Source organism: Sus scrofa, chromosome 2, assembly GCF_000003025.6.
Source record: "Sus scrofa isolate TJ Tabasco breed Duroc chromosome 2, Sscrofa11.1, whole genome shotgun sequence".
Lineage (NCBI taxonomy): Eukaryota > Metazoa > Chordata > Mammalia > Artiodactyla > Suidae > Sus > Sus scrofa.
Window position 1 is genome coordinate 33,583,836 of NC_010444.4, and position 23,978 is coordinate 33,607,813.

Below are 23,978 nucleotides of genomic sequence, written 5' to 3' on the forward strand. Positions count from 1 at the left end.
AAAAATACATACCACCATATATGTGCTATACAGAGAACTTTACTTAATATCTTCTAAAAATTTATAATGGAAAAGAATCTGAAGAAGATAGATAGATGGATAGATAGATAGATGATAGATATCGAATACATGAAAATTGTAAATCAACTATACTTCAGTATAAAAAGAGTTTTTTTTCTTTTTAAGATAGACTTTCTGCCTTTATTAATCAAAGATTCAGCTGGAAGAAAAAGCTTTATTTCCTTTCTGAGAGCTCAGTTACAAAGGATCAATTATAGGATTTGTCAAAGCTAATTTTAAGATAGTAGAATAATCAGGGTCAAAATTAAAATAGTATCCCAGGATAAAAAGTAAGAACATTTTGTCGTATTCCTCAGATCACTGGTCTCACTGCACAGAGTTAATCACTGTTAATAATTTCTTGTTAATAAGCCAGAAAATTTATTTTGTTATGTGACATACAACCCTAGTGTACAAAAAAGAGATTACATTTTGTAAGGATTAATTCATTTAATCTCATATTAAGTTAATATAATTTAGAAGTCTTTCCATAGCAATAGATCTGCCATATTCTTTTTTTTTTTTTTTTTTTTTGTCTTTCTGCCATTTCTTGGGCCACTCTCTCAGCATATGGAGGTTCCCAGGCTAGGGGTCTAATCAGAGCTGTAGCCACCGGCCTACGCCACAGCTCACGGCAACGCCAGATGCTTAACCCACTGAGCAAGGCCAGGGATTGAACCCGAAGCCTCATGGTTCCTAGTCAGATTCATTAACCACGGAGCCATGATGGGAACTCCTGCCCTATTCTTTTTTTATCTACTATAATTTATTTTTATTCATTTTACTTTTAGGAAGTATTTTTATTAGAGAGATACACTGAATTTTCGTAAAATGTTGAAATTTTTGTAATGAGCATTTTTTTCTTATTTAACTTTTGGCATATTAATATGTTGACAAATTTCCAAATTAGCAACACCTATTTTTTGCGTGTGTGTGTGTGTGTGTGTGTGTGTGTGTGTCTTTAGGGCTGCAGGTGCAGCATATGGCAGTTCCCAGGCTAGGGGTCCAATCAGAGCTGTAGCCGCCAGCCATAGCCACAGCAACCTCAGATCCAAGCCTCGTCTGTGACCTACACCACAGCTCACTGCAACACCAGATCCTTAACCCACTGAGTGAGGCCTTGGATCTAACCCACAATCTCATGGTTCCTAGTTGGATTCATTATCCCACAATCTCATGGTTCCTAGTCGGATTCGTTTCCACTGAGCCACAACGGCAACTCCTAGCAACATCTTTGAATTCGCATAATTACTGTGGTGTGATTTTATTTCAGTGTTCTGCCAAATTATTTTTATCTAATATTCTTCGTAGGATTTTGCATCAATAACACAAAATGATATTGTTCTGAGGTGTTAGTATTGGTATATCAAAGAAACCAAGGATAGAAACGATGAACACCAGCGAACCAAACACAAGTAGAGAGGACACGGGAGCTTTCATTTTGTCCCTTCTACAGAGATAGAGTGATTTATTGTTTTTACCTAAAGCTGACTCTATCCAGACTGGAGAACCAGAGCTGTCAACAGATTAATTCCCTCATAAGAGTGGTTGATGCTTTTGCTCTCCAGTCCAAAAATTCCATGAATGAGACACACTGAACAGTACATATTACAAGGAAATTACTTTTGCTACAACATTAAGGAAGGTGTCAGGTTGGGGAAAGGGAAAGACAAAAGTGGGGGCAGAATAAAGAGGTGGTGTTTGAGAGGTAGGGCGCGAAAAGATTTGCACCATCTTATAGCAGTTTTAGAACATGAGAAATGGCCTATGCATAATATATCTAACTGCAAAAGCAACCTAGTAGAGGGTCTACAAATCTGATCCTTCTAGGCCAAAATCAGCTTTTTGTTCCCTCCCTCCTAGTGGATTCAAGAGTTAACCCTAAGGTTTCACGGAGTTCCCGTCCTGGCACAGTGGTTAATGAATCCGACGAGGAACCATGAGGTTTCTGGTTGGATCCCTGGCCTTGTTCAGTGGGTTAAGCATTCGGCGTTGCTGTGAGCTGTGGTGTAGGTTGCAGACGCGGCTTGGATCCCAAGTTGCTGTGGTTGTGGTGTAGGCTGGTGGCTATAGCTCTGATTAGACCCCTAGCCTGGGAATCTCCATATGCTGCGGAAGCGGCCCTAGAAAAGGCAAAAAGACAAACAAACAAACAAACAAAAAAGAGTTAACCCTAAGATTTGAAACTTTCACAGGATGGATTTTGAGACATATATGTTGGGAACACGGAAGCTTATTTTATTTGATCTTCTCCTTTCCTCATTTGACTTATGTGGGGCCGCTGACAGAGAAGGACTCTTAGAGGGAGCACATTACCATGCCCTGATTCTCAGGAAAGTGAGAAAGTCACCGAAAATACTGAAATTTCACTTCCTAGAAATGGGTTGCTGGAAGTTTCTACTTGTTCTAACTGTCATATAGGGAAGGAACTTTTAAATTCTGCATAAGATGGACATTGTACTATTCCACATGAAGTAAGCTACAGCTAAAATTAATAATAATACCATTGTACCGTATCACAGAAGAAAGACAAAGTTTGAATTCTTTCATGCTCTTGGCACAGCTATAGCTTGTTTTCAAAGGAGCATTGGAGGATAACAAAACAATTAGCTAAAGTATATTAATGGAAAACTTACAAACAGCTGCCCAGGCTTTGTTCGTTTGCTTGGTTCTTTTCCAAAACTTTTGTTTGTGCTTGTTATTTTTCATCACATGAATTTAATATATACATCTGTTTTACTAGCTAAAATATTCCTGGTCTAGATAAGAAATTTAATAAAGTTTCATGCTATTCAGCAAAGAAAACTCCAACTTCTGGGTTTCTTCCCACTACACAAGTTTTAGGGCTGAACTCTGGAAAATCAGAGAGAGACTATCTGAGTTTTTATGTGCTTTTGGTCTGTGCCAACTATCTAGTGTTATCTTTGCTCCTTTCTCCCTTATTAATTATATGCTAGACACTCTTGTGCTTCCTATTCTTAAATGAAACAAGCTTTCCATCTCAAGGCATTTAATTGTAATTTTGCCTTTGTTCTAAAACATCTTTTTTTTTTTCCCTCATTCTGCATGGATCCTTTCCATGCCTATTTTATTCATCTATTTCTCCTGGAAGAGTCTCCTAACTTTGTATCAGTTTCAGTCTCTTCAAGACATACTTTCATAGCACCTTGTTCTTTTCCTGCATAGCAATTGTAGTCCATTGTATAATTGGTTATTAAATGTCTATGTCACCAAATGGTATGTAAGGTTTATGTCTTTCTGGTTCACCACTCTATGCCTAGTACCCAGAATGAACAGATACATGAATGGTAAAAATGAATGGAAGGATGAATGAATGGCAAATTGTACTGATTTCCTAGATTAGGATAATCCCTCAAATCCAACACACACACACACACACACACACACACACACACACACACGCTCACACAATTTCTCTGCTATTGTGTGCCAACTCATTCAATGTCTTTTTAGAGGAATCAGTGAAAGCTAGGGCATGAAAGCCTAGCTTCTTCACTGTGGTTAGAGGAAGAAATCAAAGAGCATCAGGCACAGAAGCAGCTTTAAAGAGTGAGTTGGTAGGTCATGTAGTACCTTGAAGTTCCAGAACAAGGACCTAAGTCTGTATCTGTTTTTTCCTAGAGCTCTGTCTTATCTATTTGCACTGGATATCAGGGCAGCCTGGTCAGCTTTATCGAGCTTGAACTATGTTCTTGCTTTTCTCTCCCTGCAGCACTGTAGCTGCCAGCATCAATGCCTTAGCAACAGTGACCTTTGAGGACTTTGTCAAGATCTGGTTTCCTCACCTCTCCGACAAACTGAGCACCTGGATCAGTAAAGGCTTATGTAGGTACAGCTGGTGGATCTTCTATTCTGTATCATGATATGTGCATGTCAAAATCCTGCACATGCTACTCAGGGCACACTGAAGGCACAAGTGTGCATGGAAATATGTGAGAAGTCTTGCATATAAATTCTTACACTTCCAAAGATATCAGGAAAGTACTGGGAAAGAATGACCGGATAGCTTACCTTTCACCAACCTGATATTCAACATTCTCCTGTGCTCATCACATCAGCATCTCTTGATTATGCCACGTATTGATCCTATTAGTCCCTCCACAGAGGAAGATTTTCTCTTCACTATGGTCAGTCACCTTGAGTAATAAAGACAAATTCTTTTCTAAAGAATCCTTTGTTACTGAGAACTCATAGTAACCTTACCTCAAAAGAGAATTGCTCTTTGCTTAATCATGTAATTGCAGATTAAATTTATAATCACTGTAGCACTTATAATATTGATTATTCTTTAGCAATGTTTACTTCTTTTTACATTTAAAGAAATTATATGCTTATTCACTTGTAATAGGAAATGTAAGTAATTTGGGAAAATATACATACTTTTAAAATAAAATTTTTTTCCTGTATTTTTTTTTCTAGCATACTATACTGAGCATTTTCTTTTGTCATTTATACATTCTTTGGGAACATGATTTTCGAATGGTTGCTTAATATTTTACTAAATGGCTTATTTTCTGATTTTTATGCTGTTAATTTGAATTTTTTTCAGTTTTTGGTAACGTAATGAAACCCATATGCATAAATCTTTGAATGTTATCTGTAATTTTTTCCGTAGAAAAAATCTTCAAAAGAAAATTACCAGGTTGAATAATACAAATCCATTGACAGTTCTTGATACACATTTAAGAAAAATATTTCCACCAAGATCCAATTAATATTTATGTGTGGCAGTAGTGAGTAGTAATATATTTATCTATGTATTTGATATTAGTATTTTTAAAAATCAGCCAAATTTGTGGGCCAAATAACATCACATTTTTTCTTTAAATTATATTTTTGATTTATAATGAATTAAAACACCTTTCAGATGATAAGTAATCATTTTTATTCTTTTGTGAAAAAACTACTCTACTTATCTTTTGATGAAATGTTAAAAATTTTGTTTGTGAAATCTCTTTATGTATAAAAGAAATATGACCTGTATATATTCAGAATGTGTCTTAGATTTTTTAAAATACATTTTTTCCCCACACTTGAGGCATGTGGAAATTCTTGGCCAGGGATAAAATCTGAGCCTTGGTGTTCCCATTGTGGCCTAGCAGGTTGAGAACTCAACTAGCATCCATGAGGATGTGGGTTCGATCCCTGGCCTTGCTCAGTGGATTAAGAATCTGGTGTTGCTATGAGCTGTGATGCAGGCCAGAAGCTGCAGCTCTGATCCTACCCCTAGCCTGGTAATTTCCATATGCTGCAGGTGAGACCCTAAAAAGAAAAAAAAAAAATCTGAGCCTCAGTGTGACCTATGCTACAGCTGCAGCAATGCTGATCCTTAACCCACTGTGCCACAGCAGGAACTCCTTAAAATACGTTTTTGATGTGCAGAAATTATAATTTTATATTTGATCAAATACACATGTCCTATTGTTTACTATTTCATCCGTTTCTTCTTTTAAAATTATTATGTTTTTTAATAGTTATTTCCCCAATACAATTTTTTTCTGCTGTACAGCATGGTGACCCAGTAACACATACATGTACACATTCTATTTTCTCACATTATCAGGTGCCATCATAAGTGACTAGGCACAGTTCCCAGTGCTACACAGCAGGATCTCATTTCTAATCCATTCCAAAGGCCATAGTTTGCATCTATTAACCCCAAATTCCCAATCCACCCCACTCCCTCCCCCTTGGCAACCCCAAGTCTGTTCTCCTATTTCATCCATTTCTTAAAGCTTAAAAATTTCATTCAATTTAAAACCCATTTATAGGCTTCCTTACAGATTACAAATAATGTTATATTTAATATTCAACATATTTAAAATTATTTGATCTATGATTTATGATGAGGATCTAGTTTTCTTTCTTATATGGCCAATTTTCTCTGCACCATTAGTCCGATAATCTTCGTTGGTTTTTAATAGTTTTAGTAGTAATAATATATAATGTAAAATTGTTTCATCTAGAAGGTATGTTTAATAATAGATACTTATTTTCATTAAATTTAATTATTTATCAATTGTAGTTCCCACTGTGGTGAGGTGGGTTAAGGATCTGGCATTGTGTTTGTAGTGGTTCAGGTTGCTGTTAAGACATGGGTCCAATTCCCAGCCTGGTGCAGTGGGTTAAGGATCAGGTGTTGCTATAGCTGTGGTGTAGGTAGTAACTACAGCTCAGATTTGATCCCTGGAATGGAAAATTCTATGTGCTGCAAGTGCAGCCAAAAAAAAAAAAATGTCAATTGCAGACATCAGTACACTTCTCCCTAATTACTTTAGTAGATTATCAGCTAGAATTCAATAATTGTTTAAAATTTTTAGTGTAAAATCTACCCTCGATGAAATGGACAAATGTTAAGTATACATTTGCTGAGTATTGAAAAATATGTACACCTGTGTAACCCAACCACTAAAGATGTAAATCATTGCCATCACCCTGGAAAGTTCTCTCTTAGTTCTTCTGCTAGTTCCTACTCCCATTTCCCTGCAGAAGTAGTTACTATTCTGGTATTTTTTTTTTTTAATCATAGATTAGTTTTACCTCTCCTTGAATTTCATATAAATGGAATCTTACAGTCCACGATCTTTTTTGCAAGACCTCTTTCACTCAGCAGGATATTTTTGAGATATATCAATGTTGGTTTTGGCATTACTAGTTCACCCGTTTTTATGGCCGTGTAGGATGACTTTGTATGGATGGATATACTGGTGTTTTGTTTTGTTTTTTAAATTTTTAATTCTGTTGCTGGACCTGGGTTGCTTCAGTTTGAAGTTTCTATAAATAAAGCTGCTATGAATATTCTTTTTTTTTTTTATTTTTTATAGCCTCACCCCGGCACACGGAAGTTCCCAAGCTAGGGGTCAAATCAGAGCTACAGTTGGCAGCCTACATCACAGCCACGGCAACGCAGGATCTGAGCTGCATCTGCAACCTACACCACAGGTGACAGCAACCCTGGAACCTTAATCCGCTGAGTGAGGCCAGGGATCAAACCCACAACCTCACGGTTACTAGTTGGGTTCACTGACTGCTGAGCCACGATAGGAACTTCTAGCTGCTGTGAATATTCTTATACAAATCTTTTTGTGAACATGTTTTCATTTGTCTTGGGTAACTATCTAGGAGCGGAAGTTCTTGGTCAACTACCATAATTTTTAATTTCCTTATGGTCCTTCCTTATCAAACCTGGATTCATCCTTATCTAAACTTATTGGTCTTGTACCCTAGCTGGCTGTTTTTTCATGTCATTTGTTTTCTCTTGACCTGCCCTGACTGGTTTCATTGAGTCTACATGTTTTTGTATCATACTGAAACTGCCAGTTTCTGTAAACTGTTTTTCTGGTTCCTAAGGTAAATTATTTTCAGAAAACATTCTCTGCATTTGAGCTTTTAGGTTAATAGATTCATTTCCTTGTTTGGCAATATTTTAGGATGGATCCCATATTTCCCTTTTTTTTTTTTTTTTTTTTTTTTTTTTTTTTTTTTTTTTTTTACTTATGCTTGACCAAGGAGAGTTTGATGCTGACTGCATGTTTGTTAACTGGATAGTTGAATTGGCTTGATTCTTTTTACTATCTTGCATAATGAGTTAAAGCTAGTAGCAGGTGGATGGGCATCATTCCCAGTACAATTCCTGATTTCTAGCAGATATTCATGAATATTCTGGGTAGAAATTTCTCCTATGCCCACAGTTTATTGTCTGTTCCACTGAAGCTGATGTAGCACTGGGAAAAATATAGTATTTGCTGCAACTGTGGTGTTTTCTCTTCCTCCCACATTTACTGCTATGTCTGTGGATCTGTATATTTCAGGTCTTGCTGGAACCTTCAATAATTTCTCCTAAACTTCCTGCCTTGCAGGTTGCTATAGATTGCAATCTGATGGAAATATAAAGATTTGGGGGAGAAGGGTGCTAAATCGATTTTCTAGTCAGCACCAAAAAAGTAGAACCCTTGGATTGAAGGGTGGTTGCCTTTAGACAGGTGGAGTTCTCCTTATTCATGTAGAAATGCAGAATCAGGGCAAACATGGTCTTCTGAAGTCTAACCTGCCATCTTTAAAGATAATGGAAACTATTTTAGAATTCTGAAATGTGTTTCCTGATCAAACTTGGATTTTAGGGTTGTTGTGTGATTTTCCTTATTTTTTGTGTGTGTTTTATTAAGAAGTTGGAGAATATAGCATCAAACTTTGCTAGCCTGATTTCATTTGAAATGTGAATTCCTGATAATAAATATTATGGATATCATGTGCTAAACCTGAGAAGATGATGATAATATTGTCAAACACATAGTACTTGCTATCATACTTGTATTTATTAGAGAAATTAATTTATTTATGTGAGATCTTGGGGCCAGTGACATTTGTAGCCATGGCATTTAGTAAAGTGCTTGACATGTGATCAGTACTCAATACAATTGAATTACGGGTCACATTGGGAACTGAGCCAAATATTTAGCTGTGAGAGAATTCCAAACAGAATGAGAAAAATCATTTTCTCTCTTTCTGTCACTGTATCTCTGCCTATATCTATCTCCAACTCCTGGTCTCTCTCTTCCTCTCTTACTTTGTTTGTGGGCTATAATGGGAATTGAATGACTTTTAAGAGAGTTTTTAAACAAAGGCGTTTAAAAATAATTGCTTTTAAAAGAAGACATCATGTTTAAAAGAGTGCTAAGTTTGATAGGCTGATTCATCCATCCAGCGAGATTCTCTGATGCTAGAGGCACACTGCGCAAAATGCCTTATGGTGCTCCAACATAGCCATGTAGAGAAACATCTTATGCAATATACTAAGGGCCATAAGGAAGGTATGAATAAAGCACAAAAAGATCAGAAAAACTGTCCAGATTTGCAAAATCTGTGAGGTAATATGTATAGCTATTTACCCATTTTAAAGATAAAAAACTATCTGTATCCCAGAGATGCTAGTAACTTCTTCAGCTGATTATTGCTGAGTGGTTGAACTAGATTTAGTTCCCATTAATTTAGCCTGGATTGGTCTAGTAGATCAGTGCCCTTTCTGCTTGTTCATGTTGCTTTCACGTGATGGCTTTCTTCTTGAATCCTGGAGAGAAGACTCCTAGAGACTGGATTCCAGTTCATTCTGCCTGACCTAGGAAAGTGTGTCTTTGGAATAAAAGTCTCTTAAATGCCCATCTTCGGTCTTATGATGGCTAAGTGGGGTGGCCAATCCTTCGCTTGCATGAAAGACATCTTTGGGCAGGACCTCAAAGTGCTTGGATGATAGTCATGAGTTTTCTTTCTTCCAGGTGTCTTGTTTGGTGTGCTGTGTACCACCATGGCAGTAGTTGCATCCTTCATGGGGAGCGTTGTACAGGTAATAAAGAGGGAAAAGACACTGGATTCCATAGCGACTTTTTACTCATTTTCTTTTCTAATACTCTGCCTGTTCTTCCAAACCCCAAATGCTCACACTCTCTGATACCAGGTCCAAATTACACATCCATGTAAAATTTCAACCAAAATTACTGTCAAAAGAGTAAACGTTTAAAAACCAGTGATGAGACTCAATGACACTGTTGTAAAATTAGAAGCCCTTTTAAAATCCAGATTGGAGAATATATCATCCTGAAATAAGAGTAGGAATGATAATCGTAATAGCAAGAACAATAATTACAACTGACATTTATGGAATGCTTATTATGTTCTAGCTACAGTCCCAAAAGTATTACCTCATTCGATCCTCACCACTTCTCTAAAAGGTAGTATGATTAATGCATGAACTTTACAGACGGAGAAACCAAGAAATATCGAGGTGAAGAATTGTCCCAAACTCACGTAATTAGAGTGTAGTGGAGCTGGGAGATGGACCCACTTTTCTTTATTATCTAGACTGATCTGCCTCCTGTATGTCCAACTCCCAGTTCCATGAAATATCAGTGCTAGAAGGAGCATCAAAAATAGTCTGTTTCAACATTCATTTTTTAAAGATGATTACAGATAAGAGTGAAAATCTTGCTCAAGTTCTCACAGTTAGTTAGTGGCTAAACCTGGTTTATTTATTTATTTATTTATTTTGCTTTTTAGGGCTGCACACATGGTACATGGAGGTTCCCAAGCTAGGGGTCTAATTGGAGCTACAGCTGCCAGCCTATGCAACAGTCACAGCAATGCAGGATCTGAGCCTTGTCTGCAACCTACACCACAGCTCATGGCAACACTGGATCCTTAACCCACTGAGCAAGGCCAGGGATCAAACCCAAAACCTCATGGTTTCTAAGTTGGATTTGTTTCTGCTGTGCCACGATGGGAACTCCTAAATCTGATTTATGACCCAAGTCTCTGGAGCTACGCCTCTTCCCTCCCCAGTTGCCCAACTCACAAGAGCATCATCAGATAAGCACATCTACAGATTCTACTTCAGCCTTCTCCATCCCACTGTATCTTTGTATAATTTGAACATACTTGAGTTCCCTGGTCACTCAAGGGATTAAGGATCCAGTGTTTTCACTACTGTGGCTCAGGTCACTGCCATGCTGCAGATTCAGTCCTTGGCCTGGGAACTTCCTCATGCCATGGCTTAAGCCAAAAAAAAAAATAAGTAAACATCCTGTATATTTTCTCAGCATGACTTAGGTTTTCAATAAATGCTGCTTAGATGAAGACATGGGTAAGAGTGAGTGGATAGCAGTCTCTGGCTTTTGTTGAAAGTGTTTTAGTTCCCAGGTCAGTGTATCTTACTGGTCCTTCCAGTGGCTATTACATCGGTTCTAATATTTCCTTTTTGAAGTTCAGGGAATTAAGTTTGGAGGAGTTGAGTGACATGAAAATTCACTCATCTATATAAGAAGTTGTGGGACTGGAAACTCGGTGTCCTCTCTGTTGAGCATGAACTTTTTTTATGACACATGCTTACTCATCTCTTTACTAATTTTGAAGTACTTTGATAGAAGAACTGGCAAATTGATGAGATCTGTCTTTAGTGACCTCAGCAACGTTGCTTTACACTCATTTCTCCTCATTTTCAAGTTTCATTTTCAAGCCTCTGATGCTTCCTGCACATTTTTTCCCTCCCCTTTATCCAATCATTATTTACTCTTAAGGAAATATCAACATGTTCAATTTAGTGAGAATTTGAATCACTAAATTATTTTCTTCCAGAGGAATTTGCCTTTTAAGTCTATTTGCCATTGAGGTATGAAGGGCTCCAGAATAGATCAGGACTCCTGCAAGACTGGTGTAAAATGTGAAGCTTATAACGAAGAGGGAATTGTGAGTGAGGCTCTCATCAACTTGTCTTGATTCAGATAAGTAGGCTAGGCTTGCTTTCTTGGTTAGTTAAAATGGGTGCCACATAGTGCATGCATTTTAGGGGATGACAGTAGGTAAGAACTGAAAACACCAATCTGTCATTTCCTAGGAGAGATATTTGTGTCTAAGATGATTCTCTCATATCTCTGAGCATATCCAACTTGACAGGTGCAGAAAAACAACTATAGTTCCCCTATTTAATTTTCAAAACAGCTTTGTTCGATTGAATGTGATGAAGTAATATTCATATTCAGGGAATATGGAAAGACTGAAACCCATGACCCTTAGGTAGGTGGGATAGAGCTAGATTTAATTCATGTTCACAAAACCAACCCACACTCACGGTGTGTGTTTGTGGGTGGTGCTGAGGTTGGGCAGATTTAAGCTACTTAAACAAAGGCCCTTTCACTATTTTAGTTTAGGATTTTTGCAAAGTGTGTTCTGGAGACCTTCTTCCTGGGAAATGCTCCAAGAGTGAAAATTTCCAAAGTCAAAGATTTTTGGGAAATGCTGCACTTTGCATTCCCCTTTCAGAAATCCAAAGCTGGTGTGTGGGAGAGGAGATAGGAGGAGGGGGCAGGTAACAGCATCAAAGATCTGTTAACTAGTGATTTGCAGCGCTCCTCCTGGGAAAGGACACTCTATCCATTATGTTATTGTTCTAATAGACCATTAGCTAGTTTTGCCAAAGCCTGTAATGTTATTGTTCTAATAGACCATTAGCTAGTTTTGCCAAAGCCTTTTTTTCTATTTAAGTTCTTTCTTCCTTTCTTTCTTCCTTCCTTCCTTTCTTTCTTTCTTTCTTTCTTTCTTTCTTTCTTTCTTTCTTTCCTTCTTTCTTTCTTCCTCTCTTTCTTTCTTTTTCTTTCCTTCCTTCCTTCCTTCCTTCCTTCTTTCTTTCTTTCTTTCTTTCTTTCTTTCTTTCTTTCTTTCTTTCTTTCTTTCCTTCCTTCCTTCCTTCCTTCCTTCCTTCCTTCTTTCTTTCTTTCTTTCTTTCTTTCTTTCTTTCTTTCTTTCTTTCTTTCTTTCTTTCTTTCTTTCTTTTTCTTTCTTTTCTCATTTTTGAAGTAGTAGTGGTGGTATTTTTTCCTTCCCTTCCTCCCTTCCCCCTTCCTTCCTTCCTTTCCTCCCTCCCTCCCTTCTTCCTTCCTTCCCCTCTCCCTTCCTTTCTTTCTTTCCTTCCTTTCCTTTTTTTTTTGTATTAAAAAAGTGCTTTCTAGATCTCAGAACAGTTCAGCCATCATATGACACACCTCGAGAATCAGGGAGCTCACCAACAGGGTATAAAAGCAATAAGTAATAATAACATGAAATTGTAGTAAATAATATTTGTGGGCAATTATTATGTGCTCCAGAGTCCCCAGGCACCATTTGGAGCATTCTTTTGAATTCCACCTTGGATACTCTCAAAAAAATACCCAGACCAAAAACAAAACAAAACAAAACAAAACCAAGAAGCAGGTATTTTGATCCACACTTGACACAAGCTAAGGCACAGCAAGGCAACTTCAGTCCCAGAGCACATGTTCCAGCCCATGCCCTCTCCTTGCAACAGAGGTTTGAATGAGATTTAGCCATTGAGGTGGAGGCTCTTGAAAGTGAGCTTTGTCTTCCTCCAATTAAACACCCTTAATGACAACAGAAAGAAAGATAAGAAATTGAGGCTAGCTTTGTGCATTACAGAAATATATATTTTTTAAAACCAGAAACTCTTTGACTTATTTTTCTTTCTATCATTTGAAGACGTTTGTTCCTAGGGCATACTGGCAGAAGACTTTGTAAGAGATTGTTTATTTTTTCTCCCACCAGGGAAAATAAACATTTTCCTAACTTATTGACTCTCTCATATAATAGTAAATTAGTTTCCAAATTTAGCAACCAGAGCAACTATGAATTAAGACTATCAATCAGCAGAGGAAAAAAATGTCAAGAATATTAAGTTGAATATTGACATTGGGGAAAAGTCCCTACCTGAATCTTACCTGCCTTCATCTCGTCAAAGATGTCTCAGTGGCATTGACCTCTCTAAAAATTATCCTAGAAAAACAATCATAACAATGCACTGCAGCTATTCTTTCTGCTCAAAAGAATTTACATCACAGCTGGAGTTGACTTGAAGGCCCCTTGGTCCTGTTTCTATTTCTTTATAGAGAAAGAAGGCTCTCTGAAGTAGAATGACTCTGAGTTAGTAACGGAAGGTTCACCAAATCATACTGATGTGCGGCAGGGCCAAATTAGAGTCTAAATATTCTTCTAGTGATAAACTCTTGCAAGAATTTCTTCCCTTAAACAGAAGAAGGAGGCTATGATGGTGGTCTGTGCCCTTGACTTTTTTTTTTAAGACTAATTTTAGGAGAGAAAAGGTGGATTTTAGAGCCAGAAAAACTTAGCTTAAAACCCTTAAATCTGCCACATTATAAATGGAGGTGCACCTTTAATATGTTTCTTCTCGGTCCATATGTTCCTTGCCTATAAAATCCAGTTAGTGCTACCAACTAAGCAGGATAATTGTGGGGATGAAATGAGATCACTTATTTAGAGTGGCAGTGTGGTTCATCATTACTATCTGACACATAGGTGGTGCCTGACAAACTGGAAATATATATAAAATCTTTAGAACCGGGCAGTGGTACTGGTAGAACTAGATAGGGCTGCATTGCAGAGTATCTGTGCGTGTGTGTGTGTGTGTGTGTGTATGCATATGTGCATGTGTGTGTGTGTGTACATGATTGCATGCATGTCAGTGCCTGTGTATGTTCAAGACTTTTGCAAGGCTGTAGCACAAGGCTATAAGTTGATAGAAAATTAGTTTAATTAAAACCCCTTGCTAATTCACTAGGTTCTGTTAGAGGCTAAGAGATATGAAAATGCATTTGTCCAACTTCCTCAATTTGCAATGGAGATAGAGTTATAAAAATGGGATATGGGATATAGGATATGGAATGTTTAATGGCTCCCCCATCATGTCCCACTTTGATGCTTCAACATCCTCGAGGTATTCAGTGGGAGAGCAGGAGTGAGCAACCAGGCAATTATTATCAAAATTATAGGATTGGTCAAGCTAAATTAGAACAGCTGGATCAACTAAATAAGATCTGTAACATGTTGCATGTATTTATTAAGTACATTATTTAAAAAGCTTTCTAATAGAAAAGCTAAACAAATCAGTAAGTTCCAGTTTGAGGGAAAACTGCTTCTACCAAATCTAAATTACCTGTGTGTGCTTACACATACACACACACATATATGTTTGTAGGTATTTTTGTTTTTTTACATACGCCATGCTTATCAATGAGTCCAGAAGAGAGAAGTGATTTCTAGGAAGGATGTGATACATGAGTGGTACAGTCAGGACTAGGACTGCATTTCATACCAGGTCCAAAAAAGAGGGGTAGTCTCAGGTGGGCCATGGATTCAGGGGAGTGTGGGGTTGATCTGATCTGCTTTGCTCCACAGGCTGCCCTCAGCATCCATGGCATGTGTGGGGGACCAATGCTGGGCTTGTTCTCTCTGGGAATCCTGTTCCCTTTCGTGAACTGGAAGGTAAGTCTCCCATAGCTCTCTTCACACTTCCCAGCTGAGACTGGGCCTTGACCATTTTTTCTCTCCTCCATGGGAACCCCAATTGTCTTTGCCAGGAAAAAAACGAGGATTTCTTGCCACAGTAGAACTAAACAGAACTCCAGCCCTCCTATCTCTGACTTCAGTGGAGCTGTTTTAGGAGCAGAAAGCAAAGAAAGTAAGCGGGGGCCATGAAATACCATATGTCATGGTGTCAAAGCCAATTCTTTAGAATTTAAATTGTCTTCTCTAAATTAAAGGTCTACAAAATGAAATTTAAAACTGATACTGAGATCATAAATAGTCTAAAACACAATTTCGAACACCAAAAAATCTAAATTATCTTTGGTATATTTAAGTAGTCCCAAATAATAACTAATTTCATTAGGTTCATTGATGAATTTAAGAAGGGCTGAGGAGGCCAGCCTGAGGTATTCTGACAGCTGGATCTTCTTGGTTTTGCTGGCTGACAAACTAATAGTAAGTCTTTAAATAAATGATGGTCAGGTGACTGTGTAGTAAGTATAACTCAAAAGGAACTTTTATTTTGGAAAAATAGTAATTATAATAATATTTTTAAATATTTAAAGTATCATACCGGAGTTATTGTAAGTGGCTCAGTGGTTAACGAACCCAGCTAGTATCCATGAAGACACAGGTTCGATCCCTGGCCTTGCTCAGTGGGTTAAGGATCTGGCATTGCCATGAGCTGTGTGGTGTAGGTTGCAGACATGGCTCAGATCCCTTGTTGCTGTGGCTGTGGTGTAGGCTGGCAGCTACAGCTTTGATTTGACCCCCTAGCCTGAGAACTTTGATTGCCACAAGTGTGGCCCTAAAAAGACAAAAGACAAAAAAAAAAGTATCATTATCAATCTAATAGAATTGTCATTTTTCATTTAGTGCCATCCATACACTTACATGTCTATATTTTTAGGTAGTCTTGAGGTTCCTGAAAACTTGACTCTGTGAATTTTATATATGCTATAGGAGACTTGATAAAGCCTGAGTGGTATATATAATTAGGTCTCTGTAGCTATCTGAGCCTTATTGAGATTTATTTATTTATTTATTTTCTTTTTGGCCACACCCACAGCATTCAGAAGTTCCTGGGCCAGGGATCCAATTTTGCGCCAGGGCACTGATTCAAGCTGCTGCAGTGACACTGCTAGATCTTTAACCTGCTATGTCACCAAAGAACTCCTTGACCTCTATTTTAGATAAATCTTGTTGAGCTAGGTAAAGAGAGAGGGTAGGTCTGGAGCATTTGGGAATTTGTGCTGCTTCCCCTGAGGTCTTATTAGGAAACACTTTGTTTGAATAAATTTTTCTGATATTGAGGTTGACAAGAATAGTTATATTCTTGGTGAGATAATATGAGGAATGGTAATTTACGAGCCACAAAAAAAAAAAACCTAATAATTAGCAACGTAACGTTTTACTGCATTCTAAACATTAATTTACCTAGTCCTTCTCGTTACTCTGGAAAACCACCTTGTTCTAGATAGAGGGAAGTAATTTTTACCAATTTGGGTCACCTCTTCCTTTGTCATTAGCCATGGTTGATTCCACTAATCAATCATGACCCTCTTTCCACAGAATGTGGATGCAACCTCACAGTCCTTGGTAGCATGGCTCTCCAGGTAGTTACTATCCATCAGTGAGGGTTGACCCTCCTGTTGAAATCCTTTCACCCTTTACCAGTGGGCCAGGGACCACTGAACTACATCTCTCAAGTCAAATCTGTTAATCTCCAGTTTTTGGATGACCTGCAAGCTCAAAATGGTTTTGACATTTTTAAATGGTTGGAAAAGCTCAAAAGAATAGTAAGATTTCATGACACATGAGTATTACATGAAATTCAGTGACTTTGTAGTTTCACTAGAACACAACCACTTTCCTATGATTACATCCAATCTATGGCTCGTTTTGTGTGGCAGTGACAAAACTGGGTAATTGTGACAGACCGTGCCCACAAAACCTAAAATATTCCTTAGCTTGTTGTTTACAATAGAAGTTTGCAGACCTCTGGTGTATACCAAGGGCCCAAGTATTCAAATCACACAAACAATAACAGAAAGAACATTCTGTTGCTGCAACTGAGGAATCTTTTTTTATGAATAAATAAAGAAACCTATACGTTGTTTTCTGTCACAGAGAAGGGTCAGCTATCTGGCAGAAACCAGTGACAGCCAACTTTAGTTTTCCAGTGGTCCTTGATTGTTCTATTTCCTTTCCAGAAGAAATGACTCTTTGACTTTTTATCAAGAGGTATAGCTGTTAAATGACAGAACTGGTAAATGTACTTGCTAGTATTTAGACTCAAACAAAAAAACTTCAAACATGGGAGTCAGAGGGCTCTTCCAGAATTACTTGGGGAGAGATAACGGGAGTAAAAGTTTCCATATAGTAGCCTATAATGGCTGTCAGTGAAAAATGACCCCATTGTCTCCATTATATGAGGTTTTCTTGAACTGCTGAAACTCTTCTACAGGAAATTAAGGCTCAGTGGATTTTTAAGTGATAAGAGGAAGAAGCTGAGAGGAGGAAAAAAGTTCCTGTTAGAAATTTAAATATAATGACTACTATCAATTCCTCCAATTCCTCATTTAAGGAACAGTTTTACTCCCAGAGAAAGACAAATATTATGTGAGATCACTAATATGTAGAATCTAATTAAAAATGACACAAAAGACTTTATTCACAAAACAGTAACATACTCAACGATTTCAAAACCAAACTTAGGGTTACCAAAGGGGAAATGTTGTGGGGAGGACTAAATCAGGAGTTTGGAATTAATATATACACACAACTATATATAAAAGAGTAAATGACTATATATATAAAATAGTAAACAACAAGGACTTACTGTATAGCACAGGGAATTATAATCAATATCCTATAATAACCTATATGGGAAAATAATATGAAAAATAATGGATATCTGCATAACTGATTAACTTTGCTGGACACCTGAAAGTAATACAACATTTAAGTTAACTATACTCCAATAAATGTTTCTTAACAAAGGAAAATTTTACTCCTAAGTAAAGCTGCATTGTGGGAGTTTGAAGTCAGGCAGGGTAAATGGGCTGCTTCTAGCTCACGTGGGAAGAAGATTTGGTGGGAAAAGCCAGAATGTCTCCTCATAATGATAAGACTCCTCATATCATCATTCTCATTCTTCTTTCGATGGCTTTGTCAACTCTTTCATTAACTTTTTTTTTTTTTAAACACACCCATGGTGTGGGGAAGTTTCCAGGCCAAGGACTGAACTCATGCCACAGCAGTGACCTGAGCCACAGTAGTGACAATGCTGTATTGTTAAACGCTAGGCCACCAGGGACCTCCTCATTAACTTATTTTTTCTCATCAAGGGTGCCTTAGGAGGCCTTCTGACGGGAGTCACCTTGTCATTTTGGGTGACCATTGGAGCCTTCATTTACCCTGCTCCAGACTCCAAGACATGGCCTCTGCCTTTATCGACAGAACAGTGTGACCTGTCCAATGTGACGGAATCAGTGCCTCTAGCGCTGTCCAGAAGGTATGGTGACCTTCAAGATGATGTCAAGTCCCAGAGAGAGGGTAACCCGGTTAGAGGGAGGTGCCTTCTTCAGCGCTGTCTGAGAAGTCTGATCTTGCTTTCTGATGAGAATCAGTCTGGCGGTACCAGCATTGAAGAAGGCCTGCAGGGCTCAGGTTTCAGTAAATAGCCTCTCCTCCGGTGCCCAGGAGTGAACTTGGACCGAGGGTTAATTGGAGTTCTGAGTGCAAAACAGAGAAAATCAGGGCAGGTGTGAAAATAGGTGGGTGAATATGAAGACCTGAGTGTTATGAAAAGAAATAAAGAATCTGAGTAGACTAGATTTGTGGGCAAGGAGATTGTGATCATAATGAATTAGAAACACTGCTATGTTGTTGCAGCTTCTAAATAAAATGATACTGGGTTTAACAAAGAAATTTCCTTTCGGTTTCTGGCTGTGATAAGTAATTTAAGATACCAAAATATTGGCAATGGTAGGGGGAAGACTAGGGGCTTTGAAATCAGAAATACTTGGTTTTGGATTTTGGTTTTACCATCTACCCATTTTGTTACTAACTTGCCCTTTCTTGAATTCTCAGTTTTTAACTGAAAAAAGAAGGTAGCAATGGAGTTCCCGTTGTGGTGCAGTGGTTAACGAATCCGACCAGAAACCATGAGGTTGAGGGTTCGATCCCTGCCCTTGCTCAGTGGGTTAAGGATGCGGCGTTGCCGTGAGCTGTGGTGTGGGTCGAAGACTTGGCTCGGATCCCACATTGCTGTGGCTCTGGCGAAGGCCGGCGGCTACAGCTCTGATTCGACCCCTAGCCTGGGAACCTCCATATGCCGCGGGAAGTGGCCCTAGAAAAGGCAAAAAGACAAAAAACTAAAATGAAGAAGGTAACAGTATTTAGCTTAGTGGGTTTTTAAGATGATTAAATGAGATAAGATATCTATCATCTGTCATTATAGCTCTGTATCCGACTTTATAGATGTACATTCTCACATTCTAATTGTAAAGACACATCAAAAAACTGTAGGATTTGTTATTTTTATGTAAAAAAAAGTATCTCAGTTGGGGGCAGCCCTTTTCTGATTGTCATCAATACTTTCCTGTACTTGGCTCATTTTCTCTGGATTCTATCTGCTAAAAAATTACCAATTACCAATTTTTTACCAATTAGTAAAAAATTACTAATTACATTTATGAAGATCTCTCTAAGCTTGGCATGGCCTCTCTTTTTGCATCACCCTTGTCATTCTTAAGGTTATTCTCATCAGTACAAACTCCAGGAAGATAAAACTATCTTATTTATATTATTGGTTTTTCCTCATTGCAGTCTTTTTCTTTCTGGTCCATCTGATTCCAGCCACCTCTAAATTTCTTCTCCCAAAGCACCTTTCTGAACTCAGAACTGTTGCACTGAGAAAACATCAATGTTCCATGTGCCTACAGAATAAAGAACAAACTTTATCCTGGAATTAGGAACCTTCCAAGACTGGAAACTATCCTTTTTTTCTAGCATCGTTAACCCACTCTTCCCCTTTCTTCTCTTGATTCTGCTAATTTTACATCATGCATATCCTACTCTTTCCTACCTTGGAGTCTTTAATCAAGCTCTTCTCTTTTATCAAGCTATTTCCTTTTAAAGGAAAGCCCTTTAATACCTGTTCCTATGCTCCCAGCAGTCATCGGCTCCTCATTCGAGAGCTTGATTAAGGGAGTTCCCATTGTGGTGCAGTGGGTTTAGAATCAGACTGCAGCAGCTCAGGTCGGTATGGAGGCGTGGGTTCAATCCCCAGCCTGGCACAATGGGTTAAAGGATCTAGCATTGCCGCAGTTGCAGCATAGGTCACAGCTGTGGCTTACATTCAGTCCCTGTCCTGGGAAATTCCGTATGCCATCGGGGCGGCCATTAAAAAAAAAATAGCTTGATTAGGGCCCCTTATACCCCCATAAAATATATTTTGACTTAGATTTCAAAGATTTGCAAAGTTTGAAAAGACATTAATAAGTTATCTAAACCAATTATTCTTCCCTTCTTAAAGCATTGCTACAACAGTCAAGTTTCATAGCCCATGCTTAAGACAACCAGCAAGATATGAAACCACTGTCTCCTAAGGCAGTCCATATAATTGTCTTTGCCCCTTTGTACTATTTTGTGCTTTTCACTTCTCTCCTCTCTTCTTACCTCCATTGCATGAGATAACTTCTTGAGGTCATGTAATGTGTCTCATCAGTTACATGAGGGAAACAGTTGTGTCCTGGGACATACATTTAAGTTTTTTCCACGCCCCTCTTCCTCTCCAGAAAGGAGGACTCATCTTCACCTCTATCTCATAGCCTACCTTTGCAAGTAGCTAGGACCTCTCATGACTTAGGGTGTCATGCAGTCCTGAAATATTGACTCAGCCCAGGGCAGAAGTCATTGGGTGCAGTGGTTAGATTAGAAAAGAGGGGAGTTCCCGTCGTGGCGCAGTGGTTAATGAACCCGACTAGGAACCATGAGGTTGCGGGTTCGATCTCTGGCCTTGCTCAGTGGGTTAACAATCTGCCGTTGCCGTGAGCTGTGGTGTAGGTGGCAGACGCGGCTCGGATCCAGCGTTGCTGTGGCTCTGGCGTAGGCTGGTGGCTACAGCTCCGATTCAGCTCCTGGCCTGGGAACCTCCATATGCCACGAGAGCGACCCAAGAAAATGGCAAAAAGACAAAAAAAAAGAGAAAAGAAAAGAGAATCTCTAGCACAGTTTCATCTGTATTCTCACATGCTATTAAGCAAAAGGGAATGGCTGACAATGGCAGATAAGTCATCTATCTTCTAAGGATATCAATTTTTAAAATGAAAACAAAGTACACTAATATTCTGGCTCTGAGAGAATGTAATCAGCTATGTGTCATATTTTTTATTACCTGCCTGTTGTAAATCGGCAGTTTTCTCAAAGATGTAAAATTAAGCAAACTGCTTTTGGGTCTGGTTGTTGCTAAGAATCAGCAATGACTTTATAGGACGTGGGTGACATTGCAACAAAAGCTTTCCTTCACTAAAAGGAGATGAGCTCCAGGTGGTAAGATCCCTGTCTAGAGTCCACTTGTATCACTCCATGTTCAAGGACATCTGAAACTGACCAGAAATTGAAGCATTATCTCAGCCTCCTTTTCCTAAAGGGGTGATCAGGGCACTCATTTTTTCACTATTTTGTTAGCTCTTTAAACTCTGTATAGCAGGTGGAGCCCCTACAGTGGGCTGCACTGGGGCTCGAAGTAGGTGGAGCCCAGCACAACGGTGGTCTGAGTAGGTGGTCCCTCCCATTCTTCCTGTACTGTATATGAGCACTCCATTACCATGCTTTCATTTGCCTCTAGCATCATTTAGCCTAGAGTCATTTCTTTCTACACCTTTTATGGACAAATAAAATCAACCTATTTATGGTTCTCAGGTCCACTGTGTTTCTTCCTTCCTGCCTGTGCTTATTCTAGCCTCTTTTCCTGGAATGCTAAATTATGGCCCTAACTACCTTCTTTGCTTGTTGAATGATCAACCATTCTTTACAAACAGACTGAGGTATTCTCCTACGCATCACCCTGGGATTGGTACTCTTTCTGAAAACTCCTCAAATCCTTTGTTCCTTTTCCACCAAGGTGTTATCACTCCATCTTACCATTATATCCTACATGTAGCTTTTGGGGCTCACTTTTTTTTTTTAACTTGTTTTTTAATCTTCAATGTCTGTTGCAAGTTCTGGCACTAAATCTGGGCTGAGTAAATGTCTGAAGAATAAATAATACCAAAGAAATGAAAACCGTGGGCCTCACTGCAATTGTGGTTCAATAGCAAGACTTGTAATACAGGGATGGATTGGGTTGAGTAGAATATTCAGCACAACCCTCGTAGGCTTGATTCTTTAGAAAGTAAACAAATAGAGAAAAGTTGAGCATTGGGGTTTTGAGAGATGAACCCTCAGCAGTCCTTCAAGTCACTGGGAATCATGACTTCGCACTCACGGAACTGGTAACAGTGCCGTTGTTCTCCACAGACCTGCGATCGCTGAGACCTGGTATTCTCTCTCCTACCTCTACTACAGTGCAGTGGGCTGCCTGGGGTGCATGGCTGCTGGGGTAATCATCAGCTTCCTAACAGGTCGGTTATATGCATTCTTCTTTTTGGGGCCAAGGAAGACATGGGCTAGTCTCATGTTTTGTGGACCAGGTGTCGATCTTACGGATGTGATTTTTTAATGTTTTTTTTTAATTAAATTATAGTTGATTCTGCTGTGTATGTATGTATATATATGTGCATATATATATACACATTCCTTTTCTTATATTATCTTCCATCATGATCTATACCAAGAGATTGGATATAAATCCCTGTGCTATCCCTGTGCTGAGTAGGACTTCATTGCTTATTTATTCTCAATGTAATAGTTTGCATCTACTAACCCCCAAATCCCAGTCCATCCCACTCTCTCCCCCATCCCCCTTAGCAACCATGGGCAGATGAATGGATTAAGATGTGGTACATATACGCAATGGAATACGACTCAGCAGTAAAAAAGAACAAAATAATTCCTTTTGCAGCAACATGGATGCAACTAGAGATTATCATACTAAGTGAAGTAAGTCAGAAAGATAAAGGCAAATACCATATGATATCACTTATATATGGAATCTAAAATATGGCACAAATGAACTTAGCTACAAAATAGGAATAGACTCATAGATATAAAGAAAAGATTTGTGGGTGTGATCTTGAGTCTGCCACAAAAAACCCTTTTTCCCCAGAGTGATATATCTACTCTTTCCAAACTGGTTATTATACATGTGATTAATAATATACATATATATTAAAATATCTCCCGTATATTATGAAAAGATGTTTCGACATATGACCCCTAGAGGCCTGAGATGAATAATCCTTTGTAATTTATCAGTAAGAAGGTTAAGTATTAAGTGATATCTTCTGGTATTTATCTTTCTCGTTCCAACTTATTTCACTTAGTATGAGAATGTCTAGGTGCATCCATGTAGCTGCAAATGGCTTTATGATATAAAAAAGATGTATATAATATATGATATGTATATATCATATACATACATATATATACCACACCTTCTTTATCCATTCATCTGTTGATGTATATTTAGATTGTTTCCATGTATTGGTTCTTGCAAATAGTGATGCTATGAACAGAAAAATACTTGTATCTTTTCAAATTATAGTTTTGAACAGATATATGCCCAGGAGTGAGGTTACTGGATCATATGAGATTATTGGATCATATGACAACTCTATTTATAATTTTTTGAGGAATCTCCTCACTGTTTTCCCTAGTGGCTGCACCAATTTATACTCCCACCAACAGTGTAGGAGGGTTCCTTTTTCTCTATACCCTCTCCAGCATTTATTATTTGTAGATTTTTAATGATAGCTATTCTGAACAGATAGGTTTTAATGACAGGGAAGGCAGTGTGAGGAAAGTCCAGAGTAGCTTGGGGGAACCTGAAGGTATTGCTTGATCAGGATTTGGGGACAGGGGTGGGGAGT

At 38.4% G+C, this 23,978-nt stretch overlaps 1 protein-coding gene across 1 annotated transcript in view; it reads left to right on the forward strand.

Annotated features, from left to right (window-relative positions):
* The window catches only part of SLC5A12 (solute carrier family 5 member 12), a 52,561-nt gene that overhangs the window by 22,848 nt on the left and 5,735 nt on the right, over positions 1-23,978 (forward strand). Inside the window, exons 9-13 of the mRNA XM_003122908.4 lie at positions 3,794-3,906; positions 9,354-9,421; positions 14,812-14,898; positions 18,291-18,457; positions 22,468-22,571. Of these exons, the coding sequence (XP_003122956.1) occupies positions 3,794-3,906; positions 9,354-9,421; positions 14,812-14,898; positions 18,291-18,457; positions 22,468-22,571 (539 nt within the window). The remainder of the gene's footprint in view (positions 1-3,793; positions 3,907-9,353; positions 9,422-14,811; positions 14,899-18,290; positions 18,458-22,467; positions 22,572-23,978) is intronic.